Raw genomic sequence first — 15,180 nt, forward strand, 5'->3', positions numbered from 1 at the left:
AACACTTCTAATGTTCTTCTATACTCAATTTCTTCCAAGAATCCACATTTTCAGCCAAAATCCAATCTTACTCAACCCAAAAGCAGAATGGCCTTCCGTCCGTCTTTTCTTGGTAGGTTGTACTTGAGCAAGGCTGTTGTAGGTACCAATGCTTCTTCTGTTGTAGCTTTTTCTTATCCGAGTAGTGGCTACTAGGGATGTACAAAATCGAAAAATTCAGATTACTGACCAAATTCGAATTGAATTCGGAATTTTCGAAATCGGTAATTCGAAATTCGGCACTGAAATTGGAATTTTTGATTTCAAATTATGCAAATTTGGTTCGAATTCGGGAATGGAGTTTTTGAAATTGAAATTTCCATTTTGAAATCGATATATAATTCGAAATCGGAAATCGAAATCGGATTTTTCAATTTCAATTTCGTTTTATAATATATATATTAATATTTATTTATTTATTTAATATTTTTTATTTTAATTTCGTTTGATAATATGTATATTAATATATATAATAATATTTTTATAATATTTTTATATATAATAATATTTTTATAATATATGCAATATAAAATTTATATTATATAACAATACATCTAACAAAAAAGAAAAAAAAGGAAAAAAGGTTTTCGAATTCGGTGAATTCGGAATTTACCGAATTTCGAATTGAATTCAAAATCGAAATCGAAATCAGAACTGGTAAATTTGAAATCGAAATCGATCGGTAATTCCTACGTCAAAATTCCGAAAAATTCCAAATTCAAACTTCCAAATTACCAAATTCGAATTCGATGCACACCCCTAGTGGCTACATGCATTGATGGAACATGCTGGTGAAGGAAGGCTTGATGTGCACGATTTGGTGGTTTTGTATTTGCAAATTTTTAATTTTCACCCCATTTTAATGAAAAATTAGTTTTTCACCCTTGTTTAGTTGAATGTTTTTATTTTCTTTTATTTTTTATATAAGAGTTGAATTGTAAACCACAAGGGAGTTTTGCGACTATTTTGAAACCTTAGGAGTTTTGAAACCTTAGGAGGGGCCATCTGACATTATGCAAAATCACAAAGGAATTATAGAATTATATGATATTGTAGAATCTATCCTTTTCTTGGCAAAAAATGCCCCTGGCTGGTCGAGCAAAAGAGTTAAAATGCAGTGACATTGCCGTTGAAGGACTATATTGGAATGCAAAATATAATTTAAGGACTAATTGGTCAAAAAAATCATTAAGGACGAATATGGTTTTAGTGAAAAAACTCAAGGACCAAATTGGCTAATTTTCCTTCTTTTTTTAATTGTAAAATGACAGTCAATGGTTAATTTCCACAAGCAATTTTAAAATTACATAATCACATATACGTGTACAACAAAAATGAGAAAAAGACATGTAAAGATTGGACATTTGATGCAAATGAAATTGTTAAAGGAAATACAATTAGTTGATATAACTTTATGAGTTTAGTTCTTAATTCTTACATGCAGTACTATTCTATCATTATTTTGCCATTTAAAAATAATAATTAGATTATATTTATGTTATATTAAAATTTTATTTTCTTCCATTTTTAATTTTTAAAATGGTAATACTTAATTGCACATAATAATGTATCCATAGATAGTCAATTGACACCAAAATCGTAATGGGTCTGTCTTTTTCAAACTTATTTGGGTTTGGGTCTAGTTTAGGATCTAAAATTTATCCAGTCACAGTCAGAGTTAAGTAAATCTTACTCAAACCCTACTTGGCATGCTCACATCTAAATTAGTACCACAGTTTACATTTTGTTATTGCAAGAGCAGACTCCAATATTGCTCACACTAGCACGCGGTCCGACTTAATTCTTGCTTAATATTCTTTTCAGTAGACAAAGTATGGCCTTGGAGATTTGAATTTTGCGCTAGATTCATTCCTCATTCACAACTGTGCCAAAGAAATTAAAAATGCTACTAACTAAAACAATATATGTGACAAGCAGAAGTTGGTTTTCTAAGGTTGATTTCAGAAACAATGCAAAATGTGAAGTTACATTGGAAGTCAATTAAGTAAGAAAAATAAATCAGTTATGACGTTTGCCTTTCCTTTTGCTAATTAACTGGACGGAGGGAAATATAGGGTATTGGCAATATCCCTAAGATGTATAATGTGAAAACAGTATTGTGTGCTATTAATACACTTTGCTCATGTTGGGACCTTCCTTTTATATTCTTACTAAAAATGGTAAAGTAATGCCAACATATTAAAAATAAAAATAAAAATCACACTCTCAAGTAAAATAATTATCTAAAATTGTAATACACGTCTACTTTTTCATGCTTCCACAACAAATTTCTTGTGCTTTGATAACTACAACTATAATTATTGATATATATATATATATATATATATATATATATGTAATAAAAGTGTGTTAAATGATTTACTTTTGGGTGTTTCTTACTTTTTTGGATCTACCTATATTGCCCTTGAGTAAATCATAAAACATCTCTTTAAGTAAGGAGTAATATACCAATAAGGGAGGATTGATGGGTTTTTGATATAATTACAAGTTTAATTCCGAAATATACCCATTTTACTACAAGTACACAAATCAAATTAGTAGTTTAGGGCATATATCGGGTCGATCTCACAAGAAGCAACTTTACAAGTACTAAGACCTTACTTACTCTATTATTTAGACTTATAATCAATTAAAGCAAGAAAAGTTGTAATTTCTACTATCTAGCTAATCTTAACTAGATAACTTGTAAGGTAACAATGGAGAAAATTCACTAAATACTCGAGTTTAGGGATGTAGAGTCCACTTATGGCAAAAAAAGATACAAATAAATAGAATTACCTCTTGTTACAACTCTTGTTTAACTAGAGATTTATTTCCAATATTACCAAATCTCATTCTCATGATGAAATGACCTAAACTAGATTAGTTTTCCCTATTCTCATGGTGAATAACTAGATCTACTCTTGTTTCTTTCATGAAATGCAAGGCTAATCCACTTAAATGTATCTCTATTTTCATGAGTCTACTACTTAAGCTCTATTATGTTGTTCCATCATTATTACCAACCTTTATTGAATAATAGCAACTTATAGCTTTCTATTGGTGATCAAGCAACAACAAGTGATAAGCATGCATAATAGACAATTTACTACAAGGTGTAACAAGTGTAAATCATGTTCAATTCATATCAAATAGCCATAAGGTTCATCTACTCCCTAGATCTAAAAATTTAGCTACTCATATGATATATGACAAGAAAGAACATTGTTTCATTGCATGAACACTATTGAATCACAAGCAAAAGATAGATAAAGAAAGCTTAGCCAAAATAATGAAGAAGCTCCCAATGATCTTCTATTTCTTCAACAAAATGAGTTGTACAATGAAATCTCCAACTGTTCTCACAATTCCTCTAGCTAGAGAGCACAAAACAAGGCTAAAAACTAAGCTCTCCTAAAATCTAATGATAACCCGCTCTAATGTCTCCCTTTTTCTCTTTCTAATCAGTCTTACATGTTTAGTGTTAAGAGAGTCAAAAAGTGGTTTTTGACAAGACATAAAGTTTCTTTTCTCTTCCTTTTAGAATTTTAAGCATGTGCAGCCGAAATTCTATTCAGAAATTGAGATAAAAAATAGTATGAAAGCAAAGCAAGTGGCAGAGCAAGTTGTAGAAATCAGGCTAGATATGCGGCCTCAGGAATACGCGACTTACGATCGTGTATTAACAGCTCGCGTTTTCCCTTCTGCGAATTTAACACCATTTCAACTGATATTTTTTCAATGATGTAGGATGAACTACCTTTTGTGCAAAACATGAAAGTTGTAGCCCTTTGAGGTAACTTTCCAATGCCTAAGTATTATCCAATTTGGAGCTCTGTGAACCAAGAATTGACCAAAATACCCTCTATTGGTTAGAAATCTGTTTCAGCTTTCGACAATGAAATTGTACTTTAATATTTTGACTTTTTGACAATAAAAAAGACTGAACTGGCCTTTGATTTCTTCATACCAAATGTAGATTTTATGTCTTAGATTCAAAATGGTACAAGAATCACCTTAATCCAATTATTGTAACTCAAGATATAGCTGAAATATCATAAGGTGTCAAAGCTGGAGAAATTGCATTTCTTCCCTTGATTATTTTGCACTTCATGTCTTCTTTTTACCACATTAAATCATCAATAATCATCCAATTATCTTCGCAATTCATACCATTTGATGATTGAATCATTAAACCTACCAAAATGTGAAGTTTTCGCCATTAAAATCTATAGAAATGCAATGTTCACACTTTAAACCACAAAATACATATTTTCAATAAAATCCTAGCTAATTAGCTATAAAAGTGACTAAAACACACCAAAACTAAATAATAAAACACGCTTAAAAACACTCAAAATTTGCACTTATCAAACTCCCTCATACTTGAACCATTGCTTGTCCTCAAGCAATAAGAATTACAAGCCAACAATGATCCAAAAGTTTGAAAATAAACATATGTGCACCATTCAACTTCATTTCTTCAAAAACAAGGTAAATAACTATTATGCAATCACGTAACTAAGCTCAAGTACTCATAATATCAAGTAAAGGAGAGCCAATTATACCATAATTGTAACTAGTTCAACTCAATTTCTCATCCTTACCCAATTTCACAAGTAAGTAACTCATATGTCAACAAAAAGGCTACCTAATCCCATGATCATCTTCTTATTCGACTTAAAAAGGGATTTATTCATATATATATATATATATTTTACTCAAGTTGTGAAAGTGCCTTTTGATACTAAGATCAACATTTGTAGATGAAAATTGCCGGTTACTCAACACTTCACAAATTCAAATTGCTTTGCAGACTCTTAATTCAAGTACCGTTTTACATAAAAATCGACATTTGTAAATGAAGACTCCCAGTTACTAAGTACAAGAACCATTTGAGTAGAACAACTTTTACTCTCTTCTTCTTTTCTTTTTTTTGATGAAAAAGATAATTATTTCCTTAAAAGAATAATTGATAAGTGCATATTTCACATTGATTTCATTTGATAAAATGTAAGTTTTTGTTGTTTTTTTAGGGGTTCATAGCCATGTTTAAACCCTTTTAGTGCAAAATTTCTTCAAGTGTTACTTAGTGAACTAAATGTGCAAATGAGTGGATTAAAGCGTAAATATGTGATCTTTTGAAGGTTATTGGCGCATGCAACACTCTCTTCAGTTGAAGAAGATGCAATGCACTTCATGGAGGAAAACATATAAGTGAAACAAGAAGAGAATTGAAGCTAGAAATAGGGGAAAATGGATCCGAGCTCATATCCGTTTCCACAAGCCTTCAATCCGAGCCCTCGTCTGAGAATCTAGAGAAGTAGATCTGAGAGCAAGGGATCCGAGCTCGGATCCAAGTAGAATAGGCTCCGGATCATCTTGCAAAATAAATGAAGGAAAATGGGAAAACCCAGATCCAATCTCGGATCTGTGTGAAGCTCTCGAATCCAAGGCCTCGAATCTTTCTCTTTTCTTTGCAATCTGGAGAACAACTTATGTACTTTTCACACTTACTTTTTGACTCTTGTTTCACAACGAATTCCGACTAAAAATTGACAAAGCATCTTGTACACTTGAAGAAGGAATATTGGAGATTCTAATAAGGTCCATTTTTTGAACAAGAAGTAAAGAAACAAGTAGAAAAACACAGTATTGAAGATAGAAAAGAGGGTGTGAGGAGATAGAGAAGAAAAAATATAGAGCTTTTCTTTCTATTCTCGCTAGTTTAGCTTAGTTATAGTTTTAGATCTAGTTCTCATTTCTATTGAAGAACTCTTGATGTATTAAAGCATTTTTGATAGCAATGAAAATGATGGAACTTGAAGATCATGTTTCTTCATTTGAATGAGCATATCTTCCTCTTTACTCTCTTTATTTGTTTCACTAATGCTTTGTTACATTAGAGATATGAGATTTATTATTAAATCTACTATATCTAGCTTAATCTTCTTGTTCTAGGGATAGATGAAACTATTTGTGCCTTGACTATGGTTGAATGAAGTTGATTATTGCTATATTTTATACTTGCTAGTTCATTTGTTCATGCTTTAATACTTGTGAATGCTTGATCACCATTTACAAGCCATTTTAGTTATTGTTAATTTATAAAAATAGTTGACAATAATGGAAAATGAATGAATAGAACCTAAGGAGTAGACACACAAAAGTAGTGGTGCACCTAGGTGGATGTTTATGATATTTCTTGTGCTTGATCTAGTTTATACTTGAGATTTCACCATGAAAGTAGGGAAACTCTAGTGTAGGCTAAGTTCGATTCATTGGCGAGAGTGAGTTCTGATGGGTTGAGTGAAATGCATCCTTAGCAAGACAAGGGTGACGAGCGCAGGGTATACATATAATAATGAACTCATTCCACAGACAAATTTCACATTTATAACATCCTAAATACTCCACAAGCGATTTTTTTGCAAGTATACAGGTCATGAGCGAATATAGGATATTAAGGACCGAATCCACAGGAAAGATTTTCAATTACCGGTGATTTTTGAACTTCTTTATTATTTAAACTATCACAAGTAATGAAATTAAATCTACACTATTAAAGTAACAAAAGTACAATAAAAAAACTCCTAGATGTATGGAATTCCTTACTATTTTTGCAAGTGAAGTTATCGATTAAGTAAATGCTAATTTCTTGATCAGTTATGGCGTAATTTCCTAATGTATGTAAAACCTACTCTCGTAATGAATCAACTATACTTGTAGTTAAATCATACCTACTCTCATGGTTATGAAATTAACTACAAACTCATTTCTTTTATGAAATTATATGAAACAAGTCACTAAAGGCACATAAGTGCTCCTCTATTCTCGTGAGTGTACTTCCTAGGTTTATTACTTTTTTGAACTAGTGCTAAATTATAATTTTCATTGCAAACTTAACACCTTAAAGTTATCATAATTAATGGCCGGTTAATCATCATTAGAAAAGCAAAAGTAATAAATAACTTGATCAAAATAATATCATCAAATAACCAAGTAAATATCACTAACAAGATATAAAAAGTTCATCTATAACTCTAGGCATAAACTTTAACTAAACATGAAAACAAATACCAAACTTGTATTATAGTTAAACATGAACTTAAATACAAAAGAGAACGTGATAAGAGAGAAGTCACCCTTGTCACATGAGGTCTAACTCTCCATCTTTACTCTTCAAATCTTCATCCAAGTCCAGCTAGAAATACAAGAAGAAAACTTACACTAACTATACTATATTATTCTAACTAATGAACTAAGGAAATTCTAGTCAAGACTACATTTTTGGTAAGTTTCTTTAGTCTTCCAAAATTGTGAAAATGGTCTCCAAAGGTTGCTATTTATAGAGGATTCAAGAGTCAAATGAGTTGTTTCTAGTTGTCATTTTTTACTCTTGAAACTCCCATTGTTTCTCCAACTTTCCATACTCTTCTTGGACAGATACAGCCGAAATTACTTGTTAGAATTAAGTTGGAAAGTTGTGTGAACAAAGAACAAGTTGCAGCCGAAAATGATGAATACGTGACTTGAAAAAGTGACCTTAAGTCTCGTATTGCACCCCCACGTTTTCTCCTTTGCAGGTTTGCACTTTCTAGGTAGAATTCATCCTTGCTCCAATTTCAACTGATAATTTTTTGATGTTAGAAGCTAAGCTAGCTCTTGTATAAAATATAAAAATTGTAGTCCTTTGAGTCAACTTTTCAATGTATCAAGAATCATCCAATTTTGAGCTCTGTGAACCAATAAATAATGTGACAGCCCCACCTCACCCTAAGGCGAACCAAAGGGTTCGGCGGACCGCCTGCCCAACTATCGCCGGGACTCAGTCATACCTCCATCAAAACTGGAATAAAACTACAAGAATCAAAATGAAATGGAAGGGCCGCCGCCATGTAGGATCCAACCCAGTACAAGTACACTTTATTTGCCATGAAAGAAGGTATATTCCCGAATACATGTGTTACATAAACATGAGGACACACTTTAAAATATACATATTAGTAAGTTTACAAATCCAAAAGGAAACATTGTATTAAGATACATTTAGGGTTTCCAAATTGTCGAGGAGCTATACCAAAAGAACAAAAGAATTTCTAACTAACTCAACTCATTTCTCAAAACATTGAAGTTCCAAAAGATGGTTCCCTGTAAGGAAAACAAGGATAACGAAACGGGGTGAGTTAAAAGCTCAATGAGGTACCAACAGTATAAACAGTAGAATCAGTAGAATTCATGAGAAAACACTTTGGAGGCACATATTCACACCAAATACGAGAAATGAATGAACATCACAGTGTAAAGGATACAGGTGGCTCTCAGGAGCCAAATCCCCGTTGCTATACTTGATCCAGCCTCGTTGACCCTCCGTCAACGTTTAAATAAAGAAACCCGTCCAGTAGAATACCACTTTAACGCCAAAACCCCGTTCACCAAACATACCCCTTACCGGGCCCGAACGCCAAACAGGAACAGGAATGGTAATACTCAAGTATACCGGAATCAAGAGTCTCAATACCCAATGATTCCCCAGGAACAGGTACCCATGGATTGTCAATTATCTCGACCAAACCTTTGCTGGCTCGATTTAATTAACTCTCCATGAGGTTGAGCTCAAGTTTAACAGGAAGATCATTGGATACAATTCCAAACAACCTCATAACAAGTGCAAGTAACAAGTTCAAGTACATAACAAGTACAAGTAATAGATTCCAGTTCGTTCAGTACAGACAAGAGAACGAGTGTGATAAAGTACATTCTCGTCTCATACAGGATAAACAGTCAGGAAAGACATTCAAATAGCAATTTGCAAGTACAGAAACCCAGTTTAGCAATAATTCAGGGGAGTGGTGCACTCATCAGTTAAACAAGGATACGTCAAAAGTTTCAACTAAGATAGGGCTCTAATCACCAAGAAACCCTAGAATAACCAAAGTAAACAATTATGGTTCCCACAGTCACAAATCTAGTAAATGGAATGCATAAATGAGGCTCGACTACATGTCGTACGCCTTTCCAGGTTAACTACTAGTACGAAAGAATAAAATATGACTTTTGAGCAAAAAGGATAACAGTTAGTCCTAGGGTTACAAACAACTCCCAAAACCCATCATTTTTACCAAGATCAACTTAACTTAAAAGAATCGCATAGTCCTTAAATTTTGGGCAGCATACCCTCTATATTTACCTATTTTCCAGCCATATGTGGCTTCATTGTTTTCCTCAATCAATTCCAAAATCACACACAAAATAATCTCATTTCAATAGCCGTTCAATAGGCTCCAAGTGGTACAAGTACAAATTCAAGTTAGGACAATGTCCGGAAATGAAGTTTAGGCCCTAAAACCAAAAGACAGTTTTGACGTTATTTAGCGAAACGGTCACAACTGGAGCTATATTTATAGGATTGGGGTGCAATTTACACCGTTTCGAAGCTAAGAGAAAGGGATACAATGTTGAACAAGGCCACTCAGTCCAGTTTGCAATGTATCTAGGTCAAATTTATCAAAGCAATCCCAGATTTTCCAGTTCGAAGTTTACTATGAAATGCAACCAGCAGTCCTGATTCATTCAATCATATCTCAGCACATACAACTCCAATTCAAGTGATTCCAAAGCCATCTGAAAGCTAAGATACCAGAATATAAATGTTAAGAAGACATTGACAACCAAATCAGTAGTATTCCCAGTCAAACTAACCAATTACCCAAACTGATTATCAGTTTCGGACAGAAACAGGGCAGCAGGGGTATTTCAGTCTTTTCACTGGCTACATTACTCCGATTGGGTTGAAATTTTGCAGACAACTATAAAACATCATTCTCTACAACTTTCATGTTTTAATCCAAGACTGATTCAGCCTCTAACCTAGCCGAACAGAACCGGCCAGAACAGGGGTTAATTGAAACCCTAATCTGGAAATTTTGGTACAAAGAGGAAATTTTCCGCAAATAGCTACAATTTACGCATCAAAACTTCATCCTAGACTATTCCAAACCATCATCCATAGCCACACAATATTAAACATATAAAACAGAAAAAAAAATCATGAATAAAAATAAAATTCACCAATCTCTACCAAAAATCAAGAAATCTTCCACCAAATCACATCTTTAACCAACACAAGTCATTAATTTGACATTATCAAGACCAAAGAAAGAATTCCCTAGCTACTCACCTTGCAACCTCAAGAAAGGAAGTCGCTTATCACCAATTTCTTCCAACCCACTTCACTAACTACTTCAATACCACCTAGCTAAGGGTTTTTATGGAGTGATTTGAAGTTTTATCGGTTAGATTCGAAAATTGAAGCAAGTTTTGGAAGGAATATGTTGAAGGTTTTTCTTCCTTTTCCTCTTGAAGAGCTCGACCAAGAAGGATGATGAATGAAGGTTATTTTGGGTCTAAATTAAATATTTAGTAAAGTTAGTGTAAGATGGTAAAAGTCCAAGAACCAGCCGTAGCGCGACACCTAGCACCTTTAAAGTTTAAACTTATCCTTTTGTCTCTCCATTGATAGTCCATCTAGATAACCTCTAATTATCTCTTGACACCTGATAAATTAAACCCAGTATACAAAACTTAGCCTAATTGACCGAATTTTACCGAACTTACCGCACTAGTGGGTCCCACTTCCGGTATATACCCTTAAAACCTCATGAACTAACTTATACTAAAAAAATAATTTAAAAACCCTATTTACTCATAAAAATTACTTAGAAAATTTTTCTAATAAAGAAAATGTATAAAAGACGTGCAATTAAATAAAATAAAGCCTAGAAAATCGAAAAATTTATGGGTTCTCACAAATAACCAAAATACCCTGACTGGTCAGAACTCTGTTTCAACTTTCGACCATGAAAATGCACTTCTGTATTTTAACCTCTTGACTAGGAAAACGGCTGAATTAGACTTTTTTTTTTAATAACTTCTTTTATTTATTCTGTGTTAAATAAATATAAATGTGGAGTACTACTCCCTTACATTAGCTCATCTCAACCGACGAAGAGACGCAACTCCTAACCTATCTAAGTGAAATGCTCCTCTCGCGATTTGGGGTAAGGCTGAAGCTGCCAAGTAGATCTCCTCCCGGTCATGCCGACAACCTTCATTGGCCAATATATCTGCCACCTGGTTAGCCTGGCGATAACAGTGATGAACTCATGAAAAATGATGCAACAAACCAACCAACTGATAAATCTCCTTATAAATACTCCATGGGCAACGAGATGTCCGATTTAAAATTTGCACTAACACCAAGGAATCCAGTTCAACATCAAATGAATCAAAACCCTGCTGAAGGCATAACCTGACCCCAAATAGCAGAGCCCAGGCCTCAGCCTGCATACTCGAAGCTATACCAAAATTACACGAAAACGCCAGGACCAGCCTACCACTAGCCTCCCGAAGCACACCCCCACCCCCACTCTCCCCAGAGTTACCCTTGGAGCACCCGTCTGTGTTGAGTTTTAGGCCCCCGTGTGAGGGCCGTACCCATTTAACCAGCATGTAAGACCTAGCTGCATTCCAATTGGAAACCTCCAGATAAAATTCTACCCAAGATAGCGATGACACCCTGCACTCTGGGAACTGTACCCTAAACAACTCTAGAAGATCGACAACAACACCATGACATAGCTGGACCCCCTCGATCTTCTTACCATCATATTTCATGCCATTCCTAACCTTCCATATGTGCCAACAAATCAACAAGGGGGTAACATGATGAATAAACTCCAGAAACTTATTTCCTCGCTTTCCCTGCCACCAGGCCGCAATACATACGCGAAAGGCTAGCCCAGTCCAGGCAACTCTAACCGTATCCCCAAAGCAGTGCCACACTTGTTGCGCCATATCCCCAGCAGCAAACACATGCTCCGCAGTTTCGACCTCAGGTGAAGAGCAACACACACATCGCGACGGTCCATGAATCCCCAACTTCCATAAGGTACAGTCTAAGGAGAGACGATCCCGCAGCAGGCGCAACAGGAAGAATGAAATTCTCAATGGCACACCTCGATGCCAAATACGTTTGAATAGTAGCGAGGAGGAAGACTGATGTCGGACCAAGTTGAACGCTGACTTTATTTTGAAATATCCCGAATGCTCTGGTCTCCAAATCATGAGGTCAGGTAGCTGCCCGGCAGGTGGGTCAACTCGAACAATCTCAGCGACTATCTCCGAAAGCACCCATTGTGCAATACTTTGGACATCCCAGGTAGCATGTTGCACAAAATCCACAATCTTATGGTCGGATACACTATCCAACCGGTCTGACAAACCTCCTGAACCAAACCAATTGTCGAACCAAAAATTAGAGCTCCCGGAACGAACAATCCATCCGATATGTCTCTCAGCAATATTCCGCACCTTCACCATCCGTCTCCACACCTCTGAACCTTTGCCATCAAACACCAGATTCGGGTGCACCGCCCGACAAAACTTAGCCTGCATGAAATCAGCCCACAAAGATGTGTGTGCCGGAAGATTCCACCACAACTTGATGGAGAAAGCTTTGTAGACATCCTCCAATTGGCACAGGCCAACCCCCCTTCTTCTTGTGACACACACAGGTCCTGCCAGCGAATCCAATGATACTTGGAACCCCCCTCTGAAGCTCCCCAAAGGAAATTAGCAAACATGCCCTCAAGCTCCAAGAAAATAGCTTTGGGAAGAGAAGCCACCATTAACAGATGAATCGGCATAGATGAAAGGACATGTTTCAACAACACTATCTTCCCTCCCTGAGACAACACCCTGTTCTGCCAGGACTGAATACGAAGAAGGACTGCTTGACACAAACCCCCAAAGTACTCTTTTTTCCGGTGACCGCAATAAAGGGGGAACCCTAGATATTTAATCGGGAAAGGCTTATACATGAAACCAGTTAACCTCTGAATGGCCATCTTCGTGGATAGGCATACCTTTAGGTGCACCAAGAAACAACTTTTCCCCGCATTGATCCGTTGCCCAGAAACTGCCTCATAGGTTGTCAAAACCCACTTCACTAACTTTAAGGATCTCACAGTCGCACTGGAGAAAACAAGCACATCATCCGCATATCCTAAGTGAGTCACTAGAGGGCAACCCCTTGGAACGAAAAACCCCTGAAACCCTCGGAAGTACGGCAAACTATTTAGTGACCTCGACAACACCTCGACTCCAATGATAAACAAAGCAGGGGAGAGCAGATCCCCTTGGCGTAGCCCCCTTGCTGACTTAAAGAAGCCAAACAAAGCCCCATTGACAACCACTGAAAACCAGACATTCGAAATGAGCCGCCAAACCATATCAATCCGCTGCTTTCCAAACCCAAAAGCCCTAAGCACATTGATCAAAAAAGGCCATACTACCCGGTCATAAGCTTTCATCATGTCCAACTTCAATGCCACATTCCCTCCCCTTACTTTGCTAACCATATTAGAAATCAGTTCTTGAGCTAGCAAATAATTATCCGAAATTAACCGCCCCCAAACGAAACCACTTTGATTTGCAGAAATTATCTTGGGAAGGATAGGCGCAAGCCGAGCCGCGAGAATCTTAGAAAAAATCTTGTTCACAAAGTTACACAAACTGATCGGGCGAAACTCAAAAAAACACTTTGGACGTGCTACCTTGGCCAATAGAACTATGGAGGTAGCAGTAACCCGTCGCGGAAGCTCCTCTCCACAGAAAAAACTTTGCACCGCTCTATACACATCTCTGCCAATTATATCCCAGGAGGAGGTAAAGAATTTGCTAGTGAACCCATTCGGACCGGCGGCACTATCCCCGTCCATCGCAAAGACCACTTGCCGCACTTCCTCAAAGGATGGAATATTCTGCAATTGCTCATTGTCATCCTCCGACAATAATTTTGGGATGACCCCAAGTACCTCTGAATTTGCTGGAGCCTCCTCCATCGAAAAAAGAGACGAGAAATACTTGATTGCTTCAGCCCCGATACGCGCTTCCTCAGTCACCCACTCTTGATTGGCATCATGGACCCTATGAATCACTGCTTGCATGCGCCGTTGCTGAACTAGACTTCAATGTATCATACCAAATGTAGATCTATCTCTTACTTTCAAAATTGTATAAGAATCACCTCAATCCAATGCTTATAGATCAAGATATTGCCAAAATACCACAAGATATCAATGTTGGAAAACTTGCATTTCATCCTTTGAGTATTTTGCACTTCATATTCTCTTTTTTATCATTTCAAACCATCATCAATCATCTAATTCTCTTCTCAATTCATGCCATTTGATGATTGAATCCTTCAACCTACAAAAACATGAAATTTTCACCATTAAAATTCATAAAAATGTAATTTTTACCACTTAAACCACAAAATATTTATTTTCACTAAAATCCTAGTTAATTAGTTATAAAACTAAATAAAACACATCAAACTAACTACTAATATACACTTAAAACACGTAAAATATGTACTTATCAAACTCCCGCACACTTGAACCATTGTTTGTCCAACAATGATCCAAAATTTTGAAAATAAAAATATGTGCATCATTCAATTTCATTTTCTCAAAACAAGGTGAATAACCATTATGCAATCAGTCAACTAAGTTCAAGTACTCATAATATCAAGTAAAAGAGAGCCGATTATGCCATAATTTTAACTAATTCAACCCAATGTCTCATCTTACCCAATTTCACAAGCAAATAATTCCCATGGTCAATAAAAATGCTTCCTAAACCCATGATCATCTATTCATATTTAAAGAGGGATTCATTCATAGCTAAATATTACTAAGTTGTGAAAGTGTCTTTTGACGCGAAAATCGATATTTTTAGATGAAAATCGCTGGTTACTCAACACTACACATCCTCAAGTTGCCTTGCCTACTCTTAATTCAAGTACCGTTTTGCGTAAAAATCGATATTTGTAGATGAAGACTCGCCGTTACTAAGTATAAGAACCATTAGAGTAGAACAACTCTTATTCTCTTTTTGTTTTCTTCTTCATTTTTCATTTTTTCCATTTTTCCCCTTTTTTTGAAGAAAAGATAATAATTAGTCCCCCAAAAGAATAATCATGAAAAGAGTATTGCAATTATTGACTATATTTATCACTTAACTATGTAAAATCAAGTAAAGAGAAGAAATTTCATCAATCATACAAAATTTAGGCAT

At 35.6% G+C, this 15,180-nt stretch overlaps 1 protein-coding gene across 1 annotated transcript; it reads right to left on the reverse strand.

Moving 5' to 3' along the window:
- Positions 1 to 11,031: 11,031 nt before the first annotated feature.
- LOC113693307 (uncharacterized) lies at positions 11,032 to 14,048 on the reverse strand. Its single transcript, XM_072053696.1, has 3 exons — positions 12,585 to 14,048; positions 11,299 to 12,489; positions 11,032 to 11,181 (listed from the first exon to the last, which is right to left on the reverse strand). The coding sequence occupies exons 1-3, from the start codon at positions 14,046 to 14,048 to the stop codon at positions 11,032 to 11,034; spliced, it is 2,805 nt and encodes a 934-aa protein (XP_071909797.1).
- Positions 14,049 to 15,180: the final 1,132 nt, after the last annotated feature.

Source organism: Coffea arabica, chromosome 6c (genome assembly GCF_036785885.1).
Source record: "Coffea arabica cultivar ET-39 chromosome 6c, Coffea Arabica ET-39 HiFi, whole genome shotgun sequence".
Lineage (NCBI taxonomy): Eukaryota > Viridiplantae > Streptophyta > Magnoliopsida > Gentianales > Rubiaceae > Coffea > Coffea arabica.

What these genes read in the sequence shown, in the direction of transcription:
- LOC113693307 (XM_072053696.1), bottom strand. Translation starts at nt 14,048, where the DNA reads ATGCAAGCAGTGATTCATAGGGTCCATGATGCCAATCAAGAGTGGGTG. An exon ending in CACAAGAAGAAGGGGGGTTG is followed by an intron (nt 12,490 to 12,584) that starts GCCTGTGCCAAT and finishes GATTTCATGCAG; the next exon opens with GCTAAGTTTTGTCGGGCGGT. An exon ending in ATGTTGAACTGGATTCCTTG is followed by an intron (nt 11,182 to 11,298) that starts GTGTTAGTGCAA and finishes TGTTATCGCCAG; the next exon opens with GCTAACCAGGTGGCAGATAT.